The 23938-nt window shown below is 39.7% G+C and overlaps 2 protein-coding genes across 4 annotated transcripts in view; one reads left to right on the plus strand and one right to left on the minus strand.

The window, feature by feature from the left end:
• The window catches only part of LOC109486719, an 11569-nt gene extending 2653 nt beyond the window's left edge, over nucleotides 1–8916 (minus strand). The window contains exons 1-9 of the mRNA XM_019790610.1: nucleotides 8757–8916; nucleotides 7570–7728; nucleotides 6077–6200; nucleotides 5462–5512; nucleotides 4577–4711; nucleotides 3172–3329; nucleotides 2872–2948; nucleotides 1739–1817; nucleotides 307–425 (exon numbers count right to left, since the gene is read on the minus strand). Coding sequence (XP_019646169.1) covers nucleotides 307–425; nucleotides 1739–1817; nucleotides 2872–2948; nucleotides 3172–3329; nucleotides 4577–4711; nucleotides 5462–5512; nucleotides 6077–6200; nucleotides 7570–7728; nucleotides 8757–8811 — 957 coding nt within the window. The 5' untranslated portion in view covers nucleotides 8812–8916. The remainder of the gene's footprint in view (nucleotides 1–306; nucleotides 426–1738; nucleotides 1818–2871; nucleotides 2949–3171; nucleotides 3330–4576; nucleotides 4712–5461; nucleotides 5513–6076; nucleotides 6201–7569; nucleotides 7729–8756) is intronic.
• A 128-nt stretch (nucleotides 8917–9044) lies between these two features.
• LOC109486679 (protein regulator of cytokinesis 1-like) lies at nucleotides 9045–21884 on the plus strand. 3 transcript variants are annotated; one of them, XM_019790565.1, is made up of 14 exons: nucleotides 9045–9193; nucleotides 9756–9900; nucleotides 11810–11932; nucleotides 12740–12973; nucleotides 13489–13659; nucleotides 14218–14367; nucleotides 15422–15569; nucleotides 16395–16531; nucleotides 17186–17281; nucleotides 18167–18313; nucleotides 18668–18781; nucleotides 19659–19766; nucleotides 20462–20653; nucleotides 21372–21884. In XM_019790565.1, the coding sequence occupies exons 1-14, from the start codon at nucleotides 9180–9182 to the stop codon at nucleotides 21441–21443; spliced, it is 1851 nt and encodes a 616-aa protein (XP_019646124.1). In that variant the 5' UTR covers nucleotides 9045–9179; the 3' UTR covers nucleotides 21444–21884. The 3 variants fall into 3 exon arrangements, with proteins under 3 accessions (XP_019646124.1, XP_019646126.1, XP_019646125.1); XM_019790567.1 differs by having other exon boundaries at nucleotides 20462–20606; nucleotides 21372–21468; XM_019790566.1 differs by lacking the exon at nucleotides 19659–19766.
• Nucleotides 21885–23938: the final 2054 nt, after the last annotated feature.

Genomic DNA, 23938 nt, shown 5'->3' on the forward strand with positions numbered 1-23938 from the left:
TACGTTTCTTTTTGGGGACATTATTGTGACACTTCAAGAATCATGAATTTTAATGAATTTGACTTTAGAATGAACCTTTTACCAAGGAATTTATCCCTAATTACGCACAAAATATAGTGTTTTAGGGAGTTACGAGTTTCAATTTTTTTCCAGGAGAATACCAGACCCCCTACTGTGGTCATGTCTGTGGGACTCAAAGCGCCACGGAAAGTTCTTTCTGTTACCTACGCTGTAAAAAAAATTTAGGTGAGAACCCCGAATTTGATGGACAGGCAGGATCAGTCTATTGAAACCATCAGTGCTTACCTCCACATCCAGTTTGTCTATCTCCATCTCATTGGCAGAGAAGTTTGGATCGTTGACGTTGTCTGACTGGACACAGGAGGACAGCTGGAGCAGGTGGGCTTCCATGTACGCATCAAACTCTGACAGAAATACGAGTAATGTTGGGCATCATTTCCTTAAACATTTAAAGCATACTTATGACTGACCAATTCTCTATTGGTAAATTAAATGTGTTTAGGCAGCAGGGAAATGGTTTAAGGCATTATGTAACAACCAAGGATGACACAAAAGGTAAATTTTCTGGCCCTTTCTTGGCAATCCTATGTCAAGTGAGCTATACATTCAAACTCCCAACTTCTTGATCCAGAGGCAGAGTCAAACCGCTGGACTATCACTCTTGGTCAATCTGAGGGCACATTTTGCAGCTGGTTAGCCTATCATTAGTCAGGAAAACTGTTATCATCCCTGAAATATGTACAGTTTTCACTGTGACAGTCATAGAAACTCTTGCTTTTAGTTAGACATATCCAGTCAGACACCGATGTTCAGGACAAAAGATATAGAAACTGGAAGTCCTGCTGCAGTACCAATGTCATCCACCAGGAGGCCCATATTTGACCTTGACCTTCGTCTTCCTAAGAATTACGAACACACCAAATATCATCACAATCCATAAAGGCATTTTGAAGTTATGCTAACCACAAGTACTAGTAAAAATAGTAGTATGTGGAAACACACACACACAGACAGACAGATAGACAGAAACACAGACAGGCCGAAAACAATACCTTCATTTTCATGGCAGTAAAAAGAAAAGTAGAGTCAATGGTATTCCAGGCTGACCATTGCCCCTGAGGTAACTGCTAACAATACTGACTGGCTATATCTAGGTCACCCCTGATCCAAATTACATGGTACATTACTAAGGACTCACTAAAGAGGCAGATGTCAAACCCACAAGAGGGGGTAGTATGGGGCTGACAGCTAGTGTAGTTCACTGGTCACGGATATTAAGCTATAGTTCCAGTGTAGATCCAAGCTGGATCCTATGGTCTTACACAGGGAGCACACTAGAATCATGATCCTTTGTAGGGAGCCTGCATGCCCTTTTTCGTAAGGCATAATCAGGCCTTTTTAGTCTTCCTAATCCGTAGGCAGCCTCCCAAAAAATCAATGTAATTCGTCATCAGTACATTAGCTGCAAAGCGTTAAGTCGTAATCAGCTCTGACACTTAAACGTAATTTGTAATCGGCAGTGAAAATTTTGCGTCATTCGTAATCACTACCCCCCATGCAGGCCTTCTTTGTAGTTCAACCCAGTGTTAGAGATGTGAGATAACTGCACAAATATGTTGAAAAGTGGAAATAAATTACAATCAGAAGATATTTTCAATTGAAATATTTCAAACTGTGGAGCAGAAATGTCATCATAATGCCCCTTTAGAAAGCCTACCTTCCAACAAGGAGTTTTGTATGGACAACATCTGACTTTCCAGTCTCTTCACATTGTCAATGTCTGTCACCAGATTGGCCTGTGGGGAAAAATATATTTATTAATTTATGAAGTATATGTATACTGCACTTCAGAAGAATTGTTGCCTGGTGGTCTTGAAGAGTTATGGTATGACCAGGCCTAAAATATTTTTACGGAGCCTGTTGTACAATGTAAATACATGTAAATACAGTATTCTAACAAATCAGTAAATAACAATTCTGTTTATGCTTGGTCTTATGATATGGCTCAACAGTTGCTTTCAAATTTCTCAATTTTTGATCATAAGGCCACACCAATTTAATTTGTTGTTTCTCAGAATTACTTGTCCATTTTTTTCTGATTTGCAAAAAAAAAAAAGGAAAAGGTTTTAGGTTCTGAATAAACTTGGAAATGATCAAAGAAAGATATATTTTGGCCCAAACGGTTGAAGAAAGTTCTTTAATTTCTACTTAGTTAGTAGTTCAATGTAGCAATGTAACTTTATTTCATTAAAAGTTCAAAATTTGTTGCTTTAATTATAAACCAGACTGGTAGGTTGACTTTATGCATATGGCTCCTATTGTAACATTTCTGACTATCATGGGTGCCTTGCCCCCCACCCTTTTTTTTTTGCCCTGTCGCTTCATATTTTTGCTGAAAAAATCTGAGAAACAACAAGATACTAAGACCCATTCGACTTTCACGGATCGCATAAACTACTTACGTCATAGGGGGGACATTTTGAAAGAACGTCGTTCTAGAACTCTGAAGTCGAACGCAGCTGTGCTCGCGGTGTCCCCCCTGGCAGATCATTTTTTTACTAAAAGGTAGGTAAGTGTCTATTTTCTTGGTGATATATGCAGAAATGACACAGGAAAACAGGCACCAACTTTGTATGGTGGCATTCTGTACAACAATTTAAGGTTATTTTGTTCTGTGACGTATGCTGTTTATGTGATCAGTGAAAGGAACTTTTGAAATGTCCCCCCTGTGACGTAGTTTCTATTCGAAAAGTCCCCCCTGTGACGTTTAAGCAGTTTATGCGATCCGTGAAAGTCGAATGGGTCTATTGATGTGACCTAAGCAAACCATGCAGGTAGGCCTCTACTCACCTTTTTACTTGTGAGCACAGGCTTCCTTGTCAACAGTCTCTTGGGCATTGAGTCGGTAGGGTACATGGTGTGGAATGCTGGAATCAAAACAAGAAAGAGTAAAAATCAGGGACTCACCCAGATATATACCTTTGACCCGGTGTTGACGTCACACTTCAAAGAAGCCATGTGACAAGCCTCACTGGGTCAGTCCTACTGAGGAAGACCAGAGTCACTGGTCGAAAGCTCTAAGGGAGAGAACTTTCTGTGTTGGACCAAAAGTTTTAACGAGTTCTTTTTCTGTTTTATTAATAAATGTACCTTCTTGCATTTTATCAAAGCTGGTCTTGTATGTTGTCATGTAGTTTAGCTCCTCAGTCAGTCTGCGTATATCTGCCTGTAGATTTGCGATGTTCTGTTCGTATGTCGCCTTCTCTCTCTCAAAACCATTCTGCTTCTCTTCCATGGATTCATGTAACCTGTCAAAAAAAGATTTAAAGATAAGGGATGGCCAACACACATACATGTACAAAACATGTACATGTAGGCTAGCCTCCATAGCAGGTTTATACAACTGGAGGTTTGGTGGTCTTCAGCTGTTTTCTGATTAGCCCAGTTCTAAAAACGGGGGTACGTAATTCAACCAGGCCGGCTATGTTGTCTATATGCAATCAGAAAATAGCACATAAAAGCTCCAAAAGACCATGAAGACCCCCAAAACCCCCAGTTTTTGGCATGCTATGGAGGCTACATGTAGGCTCATTTTCATTGAAATGTACAGAATTTGGTAAGGGAGGTTTAACATCGCACTTTTGGCTTTTTTCTCCAAAAAAAAATCTACAGTTTTTAGATTCATCTTTTAGGAGCAAGTGGTTTTAAGTACAGACATTTAAAAACTGAGCAATTTTCTTATACCAGGTAAAGCTTTACTAATATTGAAGGTAACAAACAACCATTACAGAGGTTACAGTCATTACTGTAAAACATTTTGTCCAGCAAGGTTGGCTACAAATGATAGTGAACACTCCTTTCTTATCGGCAAGTTATCCCCTTAGAAACGTAGAAAACTTGCAATTTCTTGTCTTATATGTGGCTGTCACGACCGTCTTACAATCAGCTGAATTTAGCATTATGCATTGCCAGGAACCCCCATGCAGACCCTTTAATCAGACTGTACAGGTTTTTCCGCCCCCCCTAGACCAGTCCAGACTGGACAGGTTTTTCCGCCGACTGGACAGGTTTTTCTAGTAATTTTCAGTGTCAAACCTGGTGGAAGCACCCAGATTTTTTTTTACCATTAATTCTATAAGTTGTGACTTAGATGATACCAAAGTTTGTGTCTTTTAGGCCACACCATCTTAATTTGTTGGTTCTCAGATTCGCCTTTCCATTTTTTTCTGATTTGCAAAAAAAAAAAAAAAAATTCCACATCAACTAAAAAATGCTCATATTTTACCCCAAATAGTTGAGGAAAGTCATTTTCTTCCTAGTTGTTACAGTTTTTCCATCTATTAAATGCAGTGTTTTGATTAAAAGTTCAAAATTCATTGAGTATTAACCAAACCTTTTGTGTTGACTTCATATTGGTTCCTATCGTTGCACTTGGGGCTATAATAGGATGCCTAGACTTGTTTTTATTTTTCTTAATTTTTTTTTTTGCCCTGTCGCTTCATATTTTGGAAAAATTAGAGAACTAACAAATCAAATTGGTATGTCCTTAACATACTTTTTAATGTCGATGTTCCTGGCCTGTACTTGTGCCTCCAGCCCCTCCACTGTGTCGTTCAGCCCGTCTATGTCCTGTGTCAGGTCATCATTCACTGCCTCCAGGGCCTGGAACTGCTGCTGCTTCTCACGCAGTCTGTTCTCACACAGGCAACAAGTACAGAATCTTTAGTATATCACACATTACGCCAAAAAGCAGTTACTCAAGCAACTGGATATGATTTTGAAAACGTCAGACGTTTCAGCTAGTATCCACTAGCTTTCGTCAGTGACTGAAGTGCTTATAAAGCTGCAATTCCCCTCTGGTCTCTCAGTCATTGACGAAAGCTAGTGGATACTAGCTGAAACGTCTGACATTTTCAAAATCATATCCAGTTGCTTGAGTAACTGCTTTTTGGCGTATTGTATTACCTGGATGTCTAACCTTCATCGACGTATATCACACATTATTTATAATTATGTTTACTGAAGGAAAACATATTGTTTTTGCTCAGTTTCTTCTTCTTCTTCCTCTTCTTCTTCTCCAAACAGTGACCTTAATGACCTGAAGTCCTGAACCAATGTTGTATCTGTTACCATGGTAACTACGTAGTGTTGGGTTACATCATGTTACATACATCATGTTGCAATTTTATAGCAGGAGGGATTTAGACTCCTGTCACCATAATATGAATGTGTTGGAGTAAGAATTAAAAGAGCAGACCATATGCAAAGGTAAACATTAATGCATTTGCCTTGCAAATATTACCTTTCTAGTTATACAATGTTATCAAAAGCTACCAATAAATAGTCTCTGACGATTAAGCTTGTATTGGATCTAAAGTTTTAACTCTAAACATGTAACTACCAACACAGATGAACTTTCATGATTAAGTTTTTGTTTTACCTCTCTTTTGCAGCATCCAGTTTGTCCTGCAGTTCTTCTGCCTTCATGTTCCTGAAACACATTTTAAATGCAACAGTTTGAATTGCTTAGGACTAGGTAGAGATTTTCACATGGTAAAGATCAGTAGGTTATCTAATATGCACTTTGCTTGAACCTTTGACTGTTTATATGCGTTTGGCCAGAAAATGTGACACATTTCTACAAAAACAGCAACATCTGGATCAGGTTGTTCAGACAATTACCTGAAGAGTTATGTCCGTAGCCAGGGCGCATTCAGGGGGTTTAGACGAACCCCCCCACAAGGCTCAAAGCCAAAAAAGAGGTCCAATTTTTGGTCCACTTTTTATCTAAAGGTCACTTTGTCATTGAAAAAGTTATCTCTAATTTTTTCTTTGAAAAAAAAAATGCAGAAAATGCCATTTCAGAAGGTTCGTTTTTCAAAATTTTTCGGGGGAGCATGCCCCAGACCCCCCTAGGAACCCCGCGCCTTCTGTGCTCGCCTCGCGCCTACAGCGCTTGCTGGTCCCTCAAGCAGTGGGAAGAACCCCCCATTCAAAATTCCTGCCTACAGGCATGAGAATACAGCAGGTGGACACAGCTATAGTATAGGCCTACCTTTCATCATAAACTCTTTTCACCAGTGTGAAGTACGGCACTTTCTGGATGAAAGTCGTGGCGTCAGTGTTGCCGACACTTTCTTTGGCAGCTGTGCTGGTCAGCGTTGGGCTGTAGACAGCATCTGAGAGACATAGACACAGCAAATAAAATTCATTCAACTTGCCGGTATTAAATATAAAATCATGACCAGAAAATTGACTTTCTGTACATATCGTCTAATGTACATAGTCTGCCATGGCTACAACTTAATAGCAACACATTTTTCAAAATAAGGCCATACCAATTTAATTTGTTGGTTCTCGGATTCACCTCTACATTTTTTTCTTATTTGCAAAAAAAAAAAAAAAGATTCTGTTCCTGAATCAACTCAAATATGCTCATATTGCTCCCAACAGTTGAGGAAAGTCCTTTTCTTCCTAGTTGTTACAGTTTTTCCAGCTATCAGTGCAGTGGTTTGATTAAAAGTTCAAAATTCAATTTTTTTTAAATATTAACCCAGCATGGCTTCTATCGTACCATTTTGGGCCATAATGCCTAGACCTTTTTTTTATTTTTCGCGCCGTCACTTCATATGTTTTGTGAAAAAATCCGAGAACCAACAAATTAAATTGGTGTAGCCGAAGTTTTCACACTTTTATGTCTTTTTATGGGTTCACCACGCCACCACGAAGTGGTGGTGAACCCATATTGCTTTTTCTGATGTTTCTTCTCCTTCTCCTCCTTCTCCTGCCATTTTTTAAATGGATTCAGCTTCTTCATTTTAGGGCCTAAGGTCCTGAAATTTGGTATGGAGGTACAGTGGGCAAATACCCCTAGGCGTTTTTTAAATTTTTGTGATACAGGCTTTTAGAATGGTTTTATTTGAGTTTTTTGGCTGTGTTATAGCAAATGTATTACTGTGTTAGTGTGCCGCGTTTACCACGTCTGGGCATGAGTCATCACAATGGAATGCAGGGCATCAACCAATAGGCATGCAGCTTTCCTCTATACTTCTTGCTGATTGGCTGTTGGGATTTAACTTGATTAACACCTGCACAGAGCATTTCCACCTGCACAGAGCATTTCTTGCTGATTGGCTGTTGGGATTTAACTTGATTAACACCTGCACAGAGCATTTCCATACTGACAGTATGTCTTTATTCAAGTGTTTTGGTAGGTATTTCAAGCTTTTCTGCTCCAGCATTGGAATGCGGGGCATGAACGTTTTTTATTTTATTTTGAAAATCAACAGTTTCCATTATGCAATTAAAAATCCTAACCAATAAAGTAGGGAATAGCTATCCAACTGTTGTTTTAGTTGTATGTTACTTCATATTATAGTTATATCAATGTAAATCATTGTTTTCCCTTGTGTTTCTCATTCTTTCCCTGCCATGTCGTAAAATGTGGTGAACCCATCGCTGTATTTGCTCCAAAGCAAATATTGGCCTTTCTAGTTATCACTTTAAATTTTCATGAGTTTTTAATGAAGCCTACATGAAGTATCCTACCATAGAGCTCATCCCGGATAAGTTGTGCTATTTTTGAGTAGTGACCAAGATGAGGCAGAAGGTCGTCCAAGACACGGAACACGGTGACCATTCGCTGTTCTGAAGGCTCCGTATCTTTTAGTCCTTTCTCGTCCAGTAGTTCCAGTAAGTACTTGTTTGCTGGAAAAGAAAATGATTTAGTTGTTGTTTGTCACCCTTCATAAAAACAGAGGTGTAGCATGATGACTGTTTTAGCAGCTACACTAAGCGCAATGCGGATTCACTACAGCTCGATCATGTCAAAATATACGTGTAGGTTTTCACCATCCAGGTGATTTGCACTGTAATACCAACTTTTGCATAGGAGGTCTGGACGGGATGGAGGTTTTGTGCGCATGAAAAATTTGCGCGTGAAAACTTGCGTGTGAAAATATGTAAATTACCTGATTCCCAAGGAACTTACAAAGTTTTTGCCGTTTTAAGCTTAAAAGTTGGGAAAAAAGACATAAAACAGAATTGAACATCATTTTGTTGCATTCTAGACTACTAAAAGCCTTTTTTTGTCAATATTTTAGTGATTTTCAAAAGTTGTTTTCACGTGCAAAAAATGTTGGAATTTGCGTGTGAAAGAATTTGTTTGCTAAGATATGAAATCAGGTCATTCTGTTTGCTATATATGTTTTAATACTATTTAACCATCGTACTTGATTGGAGCAGATCGTCCGTCAGGACGACAAGACTGATGATGATGATTTAACTTCAATAACTACTATGGGGCCAAACCTTCCTCGGCCTCGGACCGAATCGTCCTAGACTTGGGGCTGAAACGTCTGGCCAAACTGTCCAGGGCCAAAGTGTCCTGATACCTTCCATTAGTGGGGAAGGCTTCCACTATTCCCGAAGGTTGTACATGTGTATGCAGGTTTGTATGCAGGTAAAAAGTTCTTTATAAAATTTGTATATAAACATGCTGAGCTCTATCTGCAGTAACATTCAAAACTCTGTAAATTACAGTTTTTAATTTTTCGTTGCTAAAGTAAAGAATGCACAGAATATTTTACAATCATTTTTTTTAAATAAACAACTTCATTCTATACTTCATCGTGTGAGCATCCACCCTATACAAAGTTTTCAAAACTTTTTGCAAACTTCTGCAGATTTCATTTTTTGGGTCCCCCTCCCCCTTGGTTTGACAAAGTCCTTCTTACCGGGTGAATTTGCATCCAGAATACTTTCCCCGCCGCCTGTGGTCGCAGCCATCATGTAAACACCTAAATTATACTTCACCAAGAAAAAATCATAACACTCGGACAAATTATAGCGATATGAAATCAACTTTCTCCGCTCGATTTACGTTGCTAAGAAACAGTCCGAAAAAACATTGGTGCGAGACTATCTACCCGTCATGCACCGGGGCTAATCGTAGTGCATGACGGGACCCCCGCGCGTACTGACCAATCACAGCTAGTCTTGTAGCTCCCCCATCGACCAATCACAGGAGGTTTTGTAATGCACCTAGTTTGAAACGGATTAGTAACAGACAAAGTTTGGTTTGACCACCTTGACTGGAAGCATATCTGTGTCTGTATCTTTTGGAAACTTAATTTTCGCCATTTACACGTGATGTAGCAATGGCTACAAGCAGGTAAGTTTTGCTTGCATTTGTGTATTATCTGCACATGGAATGATATTGCCCGATTTGTAGAAGATAATCCCTGTATAACATAATTTGTTGTGGCGAGCCAGCGATGATCGTTGTAGTAGACATGCCAGTGCATGGCGTGCCCTGTGTGTACTGGTACAAAAATAACGTATACTACTAGTAACTGCTCACGATCACTACAATTTTGCAGTTTGTATCCTTCCGTAAATTGTGGTATTTGATGGAAAACATCTGCATCAATGTAACTAACTTGAAGTCGACGAAAATGCATAATCGGCGAATCATAATCATGTGTGTTCCACTCTAAAAAAAATAAATTTTGACTCCGAGTTCAACCGAGTCCAACTTCCAAGCCTTATATACACTACTAGTACACATAATTTATATCAAAATGATCTTGCTAAGTTCATGTTAAAATGTTTCATAACATTGGCATTCAATCAAATATTATGACTGCCCGGTAAAGATTTGAGTTCTTGATGCAATAATTTATATAGTGTAAATTCAAGTCATGCCAACTGTTTGACATTATTTTGGTGTGTAGTAAAAGTAATGCAGAGACCATGGCCAACGAGTTGGCCCACAGCCTGGAGGCCACCATGGGCAGACTACAGAACATCTGGGACGAGATTGGAATCATGGAGGAACAGAGGAAAGACAGAAGGAAAGTTGTGCTGCATCATCTACAGGTGAGCAAAAAAAAAACAGGGCGGCAAAACTAAGTAAAATATTCTGGTCATTTCTTTTCACTGCAATAATTTGAATCAATCCTTGATGCCATACTGAGGTCTGTGCGGAAAAAATGTGACGTAGCTGACAGAAAATCATAAATATACTATACCAAATGATTCAGGTACTGTATATAGTTCTCACCAGGCTGTTTGAGTGTAGGGGTCCCCTACGCTGTGATCTGTAACCCGTTGCGCTGTGAATGTGTGATTTAGCCCTCTACTAGTACACAGTTTCAACCAGCGTAGGGGTGTTTGGGGGGGGGGGGCAGAAGCTTCATAAATCTTTCAATCAATGAAAATATAACTTTAGAATGAAGCTATAACAAAATAAAGGGAAAACAAATATGTCCACCAATAACTGAATAACAATAAGCAGGAAATAGTGTCTCGGGGGGTTATGAGTTGCACAATTTTTTTGGGGAGAATGTCAGACCCCCTGCTGTGGTCAGTTTTTTAGACTCAATGTTGCCCTTCTGCACCTGACCCCTACGCTGTGAAAAAATCCTGTTGAGAACCCTGATTCGGGTATGAAATTATGGCATTCATGACTGCAAAAAAATGTCAGATTTTGTCATCCACTCCAGAATATTTTTTTTTTTGTTTTGCCAGCCTGAAGTTGCATTTATACATATGCCTTTATTTTAATTGGGAATGTGGGACTCTGAATTTTCACACAAATTTGCATATGCATGATAGATCAGACAGTAATATTAGTACAGGTCTGAGAGCATTTCACAATCAATTAACCCCAGTTGATTGAGTGACAATGGAGTTGTCTTGTTTTTGTGAGCTAATGTGCTGTTGCTGTATAATTGGCCAGGTTACCATCCTCCCATGTGTACTCTAGTCTAGAGTAACCTTGGTGTGGTTTTCTGAGTAGACAACTCATGATCAAATCATGTGACATTACAAAATCTATTTGTAATCAATATCTGGCTGCAGCTGCACAGCAGATGGTACTGTAACCAGCAGAATTTCAAAGAGTTGGTGTCACTCCAATACCAATACAATAATTGTATTGGTATTGGAGTGACGCCAACTCGTCACAATAGCTTGGACAGGGTCTATAATATTAATGCAGCATTATAAGTGATAGACTAATAGTGATAGTGCAGTTTACATTGTATTTCTGATGTCTAGTCTCTGGTCATCACCTAACCTGAACTGGTCCATTTACTTAGTAAATGGAAACTACACTGTACTACTACTAGTAAAATATATTACAAATGTAGGCTAGGTGTATGTGGATTTTTATATTTTGCTGCATTCCCTTACCTATGAAGTAGACTATCATTTTATTTTTTTTTACTATAAATAAAAAATAATGGTAATGGTTTCTGAACAGTTTTTAGTATGACTCTGAGTGGTGCAGGTAAAATTTGTCTGGTGCAGGTAATTTCCAAACTTACAAGTTGCATGAAAAAGTGCTGGTATGCAGAAAAAATATTTCAAGCCCTCTTTTTGTAGATGTTTCTGCCTTATTCTGGTATGTATACATGTATACATTTACTTGAACAAGACTTCCTTTAGCATATGAAGAGTCACTGAAACTTACAATTATTTTATATTTAATGAATGAAAGACCTTTATCGTACTAACAAGCTAAGTACAGGTCATGAATAGACAGGGAAAAGGATACAGCAATGACTTTAATGTGATCTACTATGTACATGTTCAACTTCTTCTCGCTTCTTGACGCAGTTATAGATGTACGAGCATATAGGACTACTGGTTTGTCAAGTTTCATAAGAAATATGAATTTTTCTAATTCATTTAAATGTCCATTTCATACCTTTTAATTTATTATGAATACAAGTGCAAGTTGGCTTCAGTTCATATTTCACATACTTGTTTCTGTTTGAACCAGGCCTTGCTAGAAGAGATGGTTGCAGAAGAAGAAAACCTGCGAACACGGTTGTTACAGAGTGTTGAAGACTGCGGCAAAGAGTTGCTGAAAATCAGCAAAGAGCTGCATGTACCAGTTTACGAGGTAAGGCCTAGGAAAAAAATGTTGTGTTTTCTTTTTTCCCCAAAGTGAAAAATAGTTTTTGCTGGCATTCTACTTATTTTATCTTATATAGCCCCAGGGTTCCAAACCCAATTTAGCACACTGGACACAAAGTATCTCAGTAAGCCTGGGTCTGGTAGGGTCAGATAGACCTGCCAGTCGAACGCTCAATACTGAGCGTAAGGCCCCATTGGTGGAACAGCAGGAAGCAATTTTACACCTCTGCTATGATTGGTTGAAACCTCCCAGATTTATCTTTGAATCTTCGATAGTGGCCACCAGCAGATGATATAAAACTAGATATTAAAGGTGAATTTTGTCCAGGTTTGTTAGAGGACTGTTACCTAAACAAACAGGAAAGCCTGTGTTGTACTACTTCTACTGTTAAATTAAGTTCTGCTGTTATTTTGGAATATAAACTCCGAATACATCTAGAAAATTGAATGGTTAATGATTAACTGTTGAGCCCAAGATTGTCTCCTGCTGACCAATGGTGATACCATGTAACAGACTACCTGTGGTGTGAGGGGCCATCAATCACATCTTCTCCCTATGCTGGAGAGCCTTTCCCAAGGCTCACGGCCAGTCCCAGGCTCACTGACTTTGTGTCCAGTGTGCTATGGGCTATGCTATGGAACCCAGGCTAATCTTACATGGTCCAAGAAGTTTTTTTGTGCACCAAATTTTTTAGGTTGGGTGCACCAGGTGCACCTATTCCCCCAAATGAATTTTGAGCCCTGTGTTTAGGCCCTATTGATCACAGTCCATTTCTCCACCATGTTACTCCAGCCAGAGGAAGGCCTGTCCATACTGACCCTGGAGAAGGAGCTGCGGACGCGCGTGGACACCCTGGCGAAGGAGAAACACGACAGGATGAAACAGCTCAGCTCCCTGAGGGAGAAGGAGCAGCAGTTGTGCGACGCGTTGTGCACCACGCCCTTCTACATTGCACCGGACACCGTCCCCTCGAACGATCAGCTGGCCAAACTGAGACAACACATCAGCACGCTACAGACAGAAAAGGTTTGAACACTCTTAGTCTTATGCAGAATTCATACTCAAAATCAGTTGATAATCTTTATCACACCCATGGGTCCAAGATACACCATATGCATGCAAATCATGGTTTCAGTTTAAGTTATTGGAGACACCAGTTTGCATGGTGGGAAAGTTCGATGGTGAACTCAATTCAATCTTTATTCAAACTACCCGAATACTTTTCTTGGTCTAAATTATGTTGTTCTTGCAATTAAAACTAAAAGGTCTGGATTCTCATTATCCACATTAAAGGGTACAAATACACATATTAAACAATTACTAGTACACCAATTTACATTTAATAAAATTAAAACATGAAAAAGAGTCATCTGTACTGTCTGGAAGAGTTTATGTCCCTCGCTGGGGTCCACCCCAAAATAGGCCTAAGACAAAAGAATTTGAGGGTTGGCACTGTTTTTTCTAGGATTGAGAACCAGAAACACATAATTTTTTCCCTAGGCCTAAGATGTTATTACTCTTTATTAATTTATATCTGATAGAACACCAGGCAAGAAGTCTTCCTGGAGACCAAAGTGAAGATCATCACGTTCCTGGACAACCTGGACCTGACTCCTAACTCCTCCTTCGAGCGGGACGTTGTGTGTGAGGACGAGGAGTCCTTCGTTCTCTCCAGCGAAAACATGGCGGCTCTGCAGGCACTGTGTGCAGAGGTAAGTACACGAGTCAAACTCTAAGACGGCCACCTTGACTAGTGCTGTGTACCGGTTTGCTGGACTGGTTCCGGACTTGTAAAAATGTTTAGGTTCAAGTAAAAAAACCCTCAAGTCAAGAACCAATTCCGGACTTATTTAAAAAAAAAAACATATCACATATATATATATAACCCCCTTTTTCTTTTAACCACCTAAAACCTCCCAGAAATCACAAAATCTGTGCTGCAAAATGAAGAAAACATTGCCATCAGGCATTGTCAAGTGTCGGCCTCCATGTTACGTGCCCAAACAACATTGCAAGTATGCCAACAAGCAATTTTGTATATGCCATGGGTTTGGGTCTGGACTTACGAGTCAAGATCTGAACCTAAACCTCTGGAGTTGAATCCAGACCTTAACCTAAATGTCGATTTAGGTACACAGCACTAACCTTGACAGATAAAGTAGGGTCTTCATTCAGACAAAAAAATACATGGCAACAAGACATTCTTAGATATTCCATTGTTTGTATACATTGTGGTCAAAACTAAATGTAACACTGCATTGTTTCACCAGTTGGAGAAGAAGCAGAACGACCTGATCGCGCTGGCCTCGGACCTGAGGATACAGGTGACCACACTGTGGGACAGACTGATGATTGAACAGGCAGAGAGAGACGCCTTCAACAAGGACAACCAGGGATTCAAACCAAGGGTCTTAAAAGCGGTAAGAAGTCACCAGATCTTATAACTTTATTGGTCAAAATTTGCATGTATATATTACTATCTGAAGAGAATCCAAGGGTAGATGTTTTTAAGTAAATTATAGATTTCTTTTTAAAAGTTTACTTTAGTAAAAAGTCTTCTTGCTACGAGAAGAGGGAAGATGGGAAAGCAACAATGAACTGATATATTTTCCTTTGTTTGACAAGTAACCGGTAATGTTGTATATTCATGCTTCGTCTCCTTTGGTTAACTTTGGATAGCTTTATGTTAAATACATTTTGTTGTTTCAAACTTTTATTATTATTTGCAAACTTTCAGTTAGCCTGGGTGCCATCCTCTATAGTTTTTGCTAGTGGTGCATACCGGTTCACTGGACTTGGATCCGGACTTGTAAGAATGTTTAGGTTCAAGTCCAAAAAAACCTAAAAGTCAAGAACCGAGTCCGGACTTATTACCATAAAAGACCATTTCACATACCCCTTTTCTTTCCATACCACCTAAAACCTTCCGTAGATTGCAAAATGAAGAAAACATTGTCATCGGGCATCGCCAAGTATCGGCCTCCATGTTACCGTTACGTGGCCAAAGTTTCACCCAGACAACATTGCAAGGTTGCCAACATGCAATTTTGTATATGCCATGGGTTTAGGTCCGGACTTTCAAGTCCGGAACTGAACCTAAACCTCTGGACTTGAATCCAGACCTGAACCTAAAATTGGGTTTAGGTATGCAGCACTAGTTTTTGCCCCCTCCCTATGTCGCTGGCTATCATGGAGTCTGGACTTGCTGATATGTAACGGCTGGTGATGACATCGCGCAAGTAGGACCAATCAGCGTGTTCGTTCAAATTTGAAGAGATATACAGATTCCAGACGTTACATATGTCAGCAAGTTAAAACTCCGTGGTAGACAGCAACATTTGGGAGCGGGCGAAAAGTATGGAGGATAGCACCCGGGGTAACTTTGGGTGTGAATGACATAACAAATAGGTCAGCTAGTGTGCACAGAATGTATTTTTGATGTTGACCTAAAGTATAAGTTCCAATGTTGTTCAGCTCCGTGATGAGATTGAGCGGTGTCGGGAACTGAAGCTACAGAACATCCGGCGTTACGTGGAGGGCCTCCGCGCTGAGATCACCCAGCTCTGGAACAAGTGTTACTTCAGCCAGGAACAGCGCAACCAGTTCACAGAGTTCTTCAGTGGTGAGTTAAAAAAAGAAAAGAAATTTTTTACAGTGGCACATTTTCCAAAAACAGTGTTCAAAATACCTGTCTGCAATCTGAAAAATTTATACAATCTGCAATTTTGCAGCAGGAAAAATTGGCACTTGGGATTTGGTGCTCTTGGCCCCAAGGACAGACAACACTTAAGCTCCTGTTCTGAAACAACAGGAGCTTCTTCACTAATTTACATCAACCTTGTCTTGACTTGTTTATCTTTTGTTTCCTTTTGGACTTCCAAAAATTTGTCTTCACTAATTTGCATATCAATCACTAGTTCATGCTTATAAACTTGCAAGATTGTAGTATGGAGGCTTGTGTATTTGCAGAAAGTATTTCCAAATTGCAGAACAAAATTTGACTCTTCTGCAATATTGCAGAGCACTGGAAAAAAGTATTTCGACCACTGAAAAATGAATCCTTTCATAAAGCCCCTGTCACACATTCATGACCTTCCCCCAGCCTTGATCTAGATTGGCTGACTATCATGAAAGTTCATCTGTGTTGGTAGACTAGTTATATGTTTCATAAAGTTAAAACTTTTGGTCCAACACAAAAATTCTCTCACCTAGAGCTTTCGACCAGTCACTCTGGTCTTCCTCAGTAGACTGACCCAGTGAAGCTTGTCACGTGGCTTCTTTGAAGTGTGACATCAACACTGGGTCAAAGGTGTCATGTAGACGATGTCGACCCCCGTCGCGGTTCAATGTAGGGTGATGGGCCCTGATGTATATGGCTTCCTTCACCCCTCTCAAGAAATAGTCTTGTTCAGTGTCTAAAAAGGAGTATCTATCTGTTTTGTGTCAGATGACTTCACTGAGGACCTGTTGGAGATCCATGACCAGCAGGTGGCCAGGCTGAAGCAGTACTACGACAGTAACAGGGATATCCTCAAGTTTGTGGAGAAGTGGGAGGACCTCTGGAAAAAGATGCTCGAATTTGAGGTGAGGAGAAAAAGGTCATGAAATACAATATGACACCAATACTCGTACAGAGAAACAATCAGTGTCGTTATTGGTACATGTAAACGTAAATTGGAACTTTCTGATTGTCTCAGTTTCAGTTAAAAAGGAATCAGAAAAGAAAGTGAAAGTGATCTCGAACCAGTTTAGCTCATTGAAGAGCTACTCTTCCACTTGTGACAGAGAAGACAGACGCTATGTACAGTATTTACTTACAGGTTCATTGTGCCGGGGAAATTCCCCTAGCTCTTTTTGACAAGCAAAATGAACAGTGGACCACGGCTTAACGTCCTGTCCTAAGGACTGCGACCCTAAACAGTAGCGTACATGTCGGGTGAGTGACAACGTAGCCGGGATTCGAACTCCCAACCTCTTAGTCCAGAGGGAGGATTGCTAACCACTGGACTAGAGCACGCTACTACGCGCGTAGATATATTACTTGTCCAGTGCTTGAAATTCACTTTTTTTGCATGCAAAATTGGATCTGTGTACACTTAAAGCTATGGATATTTTAGTAGAGTTACGTATGTAAAAATAAAAACATGTTTATTTGGGACTTGAGAGCAGTTACAGGTGTTACTAGAAACCACACGAATAGTCACGATTTGTGGTACCATTGTTGTGTTTTTTTTCCAGAGACGAGCCAATGATCCGTCACGTTACAACAATCGAGGCGGCGGCCTGCTCCAAGAGGAGAAAGAGAGGAAGAAAGTCCACAAACTTCTGCCCAAGGTCAGTTCAATATCAGTAAATAAACGATGTCTGGTACTATGGCCTTACCCACTACACGAACATAGTACAGCACATTATACAACCTACAACACACAAAAAAATAGACATGAGGAACAAAAACAAATCTGTAATTTCTGTGTACTGAGCAGTAGCATGCATTAGGCCTCGGTCACAACCTTTTTGTCCGTACGTTTTTTGGGAGGCTACGCCTGCTACGTTTTTTCTGAAAACGTGGGGAAGGAGTGGCATCGACGCACGTCACTTGCACGGTTTTGCAAGGTGTAAGATTGTGGTCTGCACGCCACGTCTGGCCGTGAGCGGTTGCATGCACCGTACGTTGCGCAAGTGGTGAGTTGTACGTGCTTACAACGTACGATTGCAACTTTACCGTAAGGAGGCCGTGCCTACATGTGCTTCTTCCGTACGGTACGTACGGGGCACGCGCGTCGCTCGTACTCACACGTACGGGTGGTGAACTGGAAATTCATTTTTAAGTGTTGTGTTTGAGATCATCCTTGAAACAGTTGTCATGGCATTAAATGCAATGCAAGACAGCCTAATATTTTGTTCATGGTGTGATGACTTCGTAATGAGAGGTTACTGTGAGAACCAGGCTTACCACAGACATAAAAGGTCCCGTGTTTGGGGAGAGCCACACACGGCACGCACGTTAAAGATCCCACCACACTTTTCGAAAAAGAGTAGGGGCATGCCCCAGTGTGCGACGGTCCAAATACTTACCGGTATCTGATTATTCACTACGGACTGCAGGAAGAGTAGTGTGAAATTCACGCTAATGGAGATCCTAAACAAACAAACAAAGAAAACAAACCACCCCAAATTTTTGGCAATTGACAGTCAATCTTTCCCACCGTGCATGTATAGGTTGAGGAGGAAGTGTCCAGGGCCATCAAGGAGTACGAACAGAAGACTGGGCAGCCCTTCCTGGTGGACGGTTGTCCTTTCCTGGACTATGTCAGGGCACAGTGGAACAAGCACAATGAAGAGAAGGAGCAAGAAAAACACCGAAGGGTAAGTAAGGCCTATGAAAAAAAAAACCTCGTGTTTCCTGTTTCAGTCCTAAAAAAATGGGGTCGGTAGGTAGGGATTATCCTTTTTTTCTTTTTAGGCTTCAGTGACATATCTATATAGGGGTCCAACTTATACAACACAGTTCAATAAAGTAAAACTTTCATGAGGACACTTTTATTTTCAATGTCAATGTTAGAATTTGTACAACATTTTATCATTCAGGTGTCAGATCATGGAGCTAGAGAGCAGAAAAAACAGTATGTACCATTTATGAAGTCTTTGGTATGACTAGGCCGGGAATCGAACTCACCAGTCAATGTTTGATAATTTTTCTATAAAATGTACTTTCTGCAGCATTTGGCTAAGGCAAAGCAGCTAGAGGAAGAGCAGAAGAATGGATCCAAGCCTGCTACAACTCCAAAACGGCGCTTCCTTACAACACCCACCAAGACTCCCACAAAGAGAAAGGTAGATTTCTTTGGTCTTGGTAAAAAATAGTTTCATTCTCTAGTTAGTTTTTACAAATAAGTTTTATCAATATCATATAGAGAAGACTAAAGACTATCCATACATAGTTTGTGATAATTAAAAATTCCATAGCAAAGACTGAAGTAAAAAATTAGGTTTGTATGTTCCATAACAATGTTAAAACTATCTTAAATATATTTGCATATTAAAGATATGTTATATGAAACACTTAAATGCATTTTCTTGCAGGGAGCTGTTTCTTCCATGTATCTGTAATGCACAATTATCCAAATTACTTTGTTCCACTTCTTTACTATATGCAGATTGCACGTAAAGTTGTACATATTCCTACCTTACATTTTGTTATTAGGTCTACACTTTGGTAAGAAGACCTGCACTATGTGTTGTGTTCATCTCTGTTAATGATAGAACTTGATGTATCTAACTGAGGCCATACCAATTTAGTTTCTTGGTTCTTGGATTTGCCTCTTCATTTTTTTCTGATTTGCAAAAAAAAAAAAGATTCTGGTTCTGAATCAGCTTTTATTTTGCCCCCAACCGTTGAGGAAAGTCCTTTTCTTCCTACTTGTTACAGGTTTTCCATCTGTCAGTGCAGTCGTTTGATTAAAAGTTCAAAATTAATTGTTTGAATTTTATCCCAGCCTTTGTGTTGACTGCATGGCTTCTATCGAAGCATTTGGGGCTATAAAAGGATGCCTAGACAGCAGCGTGTTTTTATTTTTTTCACTCTGTTGCTTCATATTTTTTCTGAAAAAATCTGAGAACCAACAACAAGTTAAATTGGTGTTGCCTGATGTATCTAACTATAATGATAGATCTTTTCACTGTGTATTAACTGAAGCACATGTGTTCACAGATGGACGGGACCTTTGGTCCATCTCCTAGCCCTGCCAAAAAGACCCCCATGCACCACTCCAGTGTCATGTTTGCCTCACCCCTGCACCGCCCTCCCCGCTCCTGCAAGGTACGATGATAGCTAGGGCTGGGTACCAGTACCAGTACACGGTACCAGTACTGTACCACATAAATTGATTATGTATAGGTTCAAAATACTGGTACTGTACCAATATTTACACTACAGGGCTCAAACTACTGGGTGCATGTGCACCTTAGTGCACTCGAAATTGGAGCTGTGCACCCAATTTTTTTCTGTAGGTGAACTGTTACACCCAAATGATATAATTGTAGGTATTTTTGTACATATTAAATGTGTAACGCTAATAGTATATAAGATATTCTTGGCATCTAAGCCTCAAAAAAATAATAAAAAAGTTAGATCTCATTTCTGATTCAAGCTCAGAAGAGGAGCAGTAACATCTGTAGTTAGGTTTTATTTCATATGGTGCACCCCAAAAAAATTCTGTGCACCCAATTTTTTAGGTTTGGTGCACCAGTGCACCTATTTCCAAAAAAGAAATTCCCTGCACTAATTATCTGCTTATTTGTGACCTAAACTGTGTAAATACATGTAGCTGGTCCCCCATGGGCCCCAGAGACAGGACTTTGTGATTGTGTTAACTACCCAGAAAGAGATGATGCGTATTAGTTCCAGAAATGCTTTAGATATGGCAGCGTAGGAGCATGATAAGAATGCAATCAATGAAGATGACACAATATTAGATAACATTTAACTAAATCTGCCAGACTGTTGTGTTACAGAAGACGCCGAAAACTCCGGGCAACCGTCTTCCGAAGAACCGCCCGCCTCTTCCCGGCAGCGGACTGAGGAAGGCGCTGGCGGAAAGAAACACGCCGGACAGGAGCCACGGCTTCAGCACCTCCACACTGAGTGGAGTCTCCTCTGGTACTAGCACAAGTTTGATGTCCTGTGGCACGTACTCAGAGTTCTCAGTAAGGCGGCAATCTTGTTTTTGTGCTGTGGGCTTTTCTTTGTTTTGTGTTTTTATCTTCCTAAAAAATCATGCTAACACATGAGGTGATTTGTACTTTATTGCTGTGTAATGCTGTGTGCTTTAACCCTTGCTTGCAGGGCTAGTAAATCAGTGATAGTTGCTTGTTTGAAAAATTGTTCTGTTTTAACAACTTCTATTCTTAATAGTAACACAACTAATGGAAACATTGGGGTTTGCACACATTCGGAAAAGATTTTTTTTTGCTGAAAACTGGAGGAATACATCTCATGTTGAGATTAGTAGACAACTAAACTCAATCAATACAAAAATGTCTTAATGTGTGCAGACCTCCTTAGAACTAGAAGTTTTGACATTATTGAAGTGTCCAGCCGGGCTCTCCCTAATGCTTAGGTCACATTTCCGAACCGGGGCCCAGCCGGGCTGTTTGTATGTACCAAAAATTAACATCCAAGAGCCAGAAAATTGGTTTAGGGGCTGGCATGGTGAAATTAATGAAATTAAAACCCCATTCTTTGAAAATCGTCAATGAGGAAAAATGAGTTGCAAATTTCACTCGAAACGAAGATGATTGAGTGCTCAAACAAATCAAACATGGAGGCACCAACATCAGGGAGAGCCTTGAGTGTCTGTAAAAATTTTTGTACACATCGCGATCGTTTGTAATTGTCCTAACACTTGCCGTTTTTCCATTTCAGCGTGAAGTCCGCACCAACTGCCGCAGCAGCGCGATTCCCATGTCTCCAGATGAAGAAGTGGTGCACCTCTAGAAGTCAAGTTTTCTAACACGAATATTCATGTTTTAAAGTATCGCTAATCTCGATTTACTCGTACCTCCTCTTATAATTAGTGTGCAGAAGGTACATAGTCGAATTTTGCCATTATCATTTAATAACAGGTGTTTTTAAGGGTGATGTCAGCAAGCTAATGTCTTGTTGTTTGTAAGAAAATGTTGCTGTTTTGTATAGAGTTGTATGTAGCGTCTTCATTGTACATAGCAGTATATTAGAACTTTTTTGTTCATTTATGACCCACATATATAGAAGTGTATCCTTTTCTATCTCTGTCCATAACTGTCTGATTTTTTTAGAAATCAGTATATTCTTTGCACCTCTACATATTCATACTTGCTGATCAAAAATAAAAAGACAAAAAGGTGAAACCATTGTCATTTTTGGTTCATAAGATTTTAGCACAAATTTTTGAGACAGTTTTTTGCTTGCGTCTTTATGAAAAAGGGTTAGTAAATATTTCATGATTTTTAAAAGTACAAGATAAAATGACATTTGACGGTTCAGAAACTTGACTTTTGATGCAAAATTCTCTTTAAAGAATGTATTACATGTATGTACAAATACACCTTTCCTATTACATGTATATACCCTCCAAGCATTTTTCCTATACATGTAACCTGTACTCTATCAGATATGAATTTTGCCACTGCATTTGTAGCAATCTCAAAATTACTTTCTACCTTGCATTGTCCCAAGGATTGTATAAAGCCCATCAGTTCATCTAACACTAACAGGGCTAGCAATACTTTTTTTTGTATTAGACCACAGCAAGTAAATTTTATGGATGACATCCTCTGCAGACTCCAAATCTAATGTGAGCAGGCAAAAAAAAAACAAGGCGGGCCAAAAAAAACAAGGTTCCTACATTTTAAAATTTTGACTCAATCATTGTACAAATGGTTTTGATTCAGTGAGAACATCACTTATACACAGCCAACATCACATATCACTGCATCAAAGTAAGAAACAAAAATTAAATCAGAGCCTTTTCTTGTCTCCTCTCTTCATAGTTATCTGCCTTCCAGCATGGCAACAGACATATCTGCCCATTTTTGGCATGTTGACCACTGTCAGAGCTCGTGGGCAATAAAATTCCTTGTTTTTTTTTCCAAAATCAGGCGAAAATTAATGTGCGCGCTGATGTCATCCAGAGGAATTACTTGCTGTGGCCTAGTGCAGGTAGATATACTAGTACCTGCATAGCTCCAATTTTACCTACCTGCACTAAGCTGCATATGCATTCAGTATTTTGAGCCCTGGTGTATTTTTCTTATGTCTAATACATTGTATCTATATCTACATTCACCTGTCATGTAAACTAAATGCAGTTTGGAATTGAATCTACATGGAATTATGTATATCCTGTGTTGTCATTATATTCAATATATTTTAGCTTTCACACATTCTGAGTTGTAGGTTGCTGTCTCACAGTTTCACAAAGCTGTTCCTACAAAATTAATAATTTTCGCATTAAAGTCTTTTAAAAAGAAGTATTCAAATTTTCTGATTTCTTTGCATTTGTGAGTGTTGAAAACTTTTGTATTATCGTGCTACATTGTAACTACATGTGATCATCAGAAGCACAGGGCAGTCTCCAAGTTAGTCTTTTTATATAAGGCCACAGCATGTAAATTTTATGGATGACATCCTCCGCAGACTCCAAATCTAATGCGAGGGGGCAAAAAAAACAAGGCGGGCCGAAAAAAACAAGGTTCCTACATTTTGAAATTATTACTCAATCATTGTACGAATGGTTTTGATTCAGTGAAAACATCACATATACACAGCCACCATCACATATCACTGCATTAAAGTAAGAAACAAGACATTAAATCCGAGCCTTCTCTTGTCTCCTCTATTCATATTTATCTGCCATCCACCCTCCGGCATGGCAACAGACATCTTTGTCCATTTTCGGCATGTTGACCACTGTCAGAAGACAATTTTTTTTTTTTTCCAAAATGAAAATTGGATTTTAAAGTCAGTTTCCTGGTCAATTTTTAATTGTAGGAAGTTGAATCCATACCATACAGATATCTGAGACAAAAATCCAATGTGCTGATGGAAAACAGTTAATTTGTACCGTAGACTGGCTCTAGCTATTAATAGGTAGTACCAAAATATAGGGACTCGTCATCTACCTTGTTTTGGGCCTATTCACAATGGTATACCTGTCCAGCGTGCACTGGGCAGGTGATGGAATTAACCCAATTTTGAGATGGCCAATCAGAGGACATATGCAAATGAGGAGGATATGCTAATGAAAGGTATAGAAGGGTAAAGAGTGAGCGCGAAGTTTGTACCGAAGGGGGGTGGTTGGTGACAATAAGGGGAAATGAAAAGGTATCCGGGGGTGTGAGAATGCTGAATGGTATGGGAAGTTGGATAGGGTTTGGGGGTTCAGTTAGCTCCTATACACCCACCCACCTATTTAATGACTCAGAAACCCCCTGGGGAAGCACCGCCTCGAG

The sequence above is a fragment of the Branchiostoma belcheri genome, unplaced genomic scaffold (assembly GCF_001625305.1).
Source record: "Branchiostoma belcheri isolate BF01 breed outbred unplaced genomic scaffold, Haploidv18h27 scaffold82, whole genome shotgun sequence".
NCBI classification, from domain to species: Eukaryota; Metazoa; Chordata; class Leptocardii; order Amphioxiformes; family Branchiostomatidae; genus Branchiostoma; species Branchiostoma belcheri.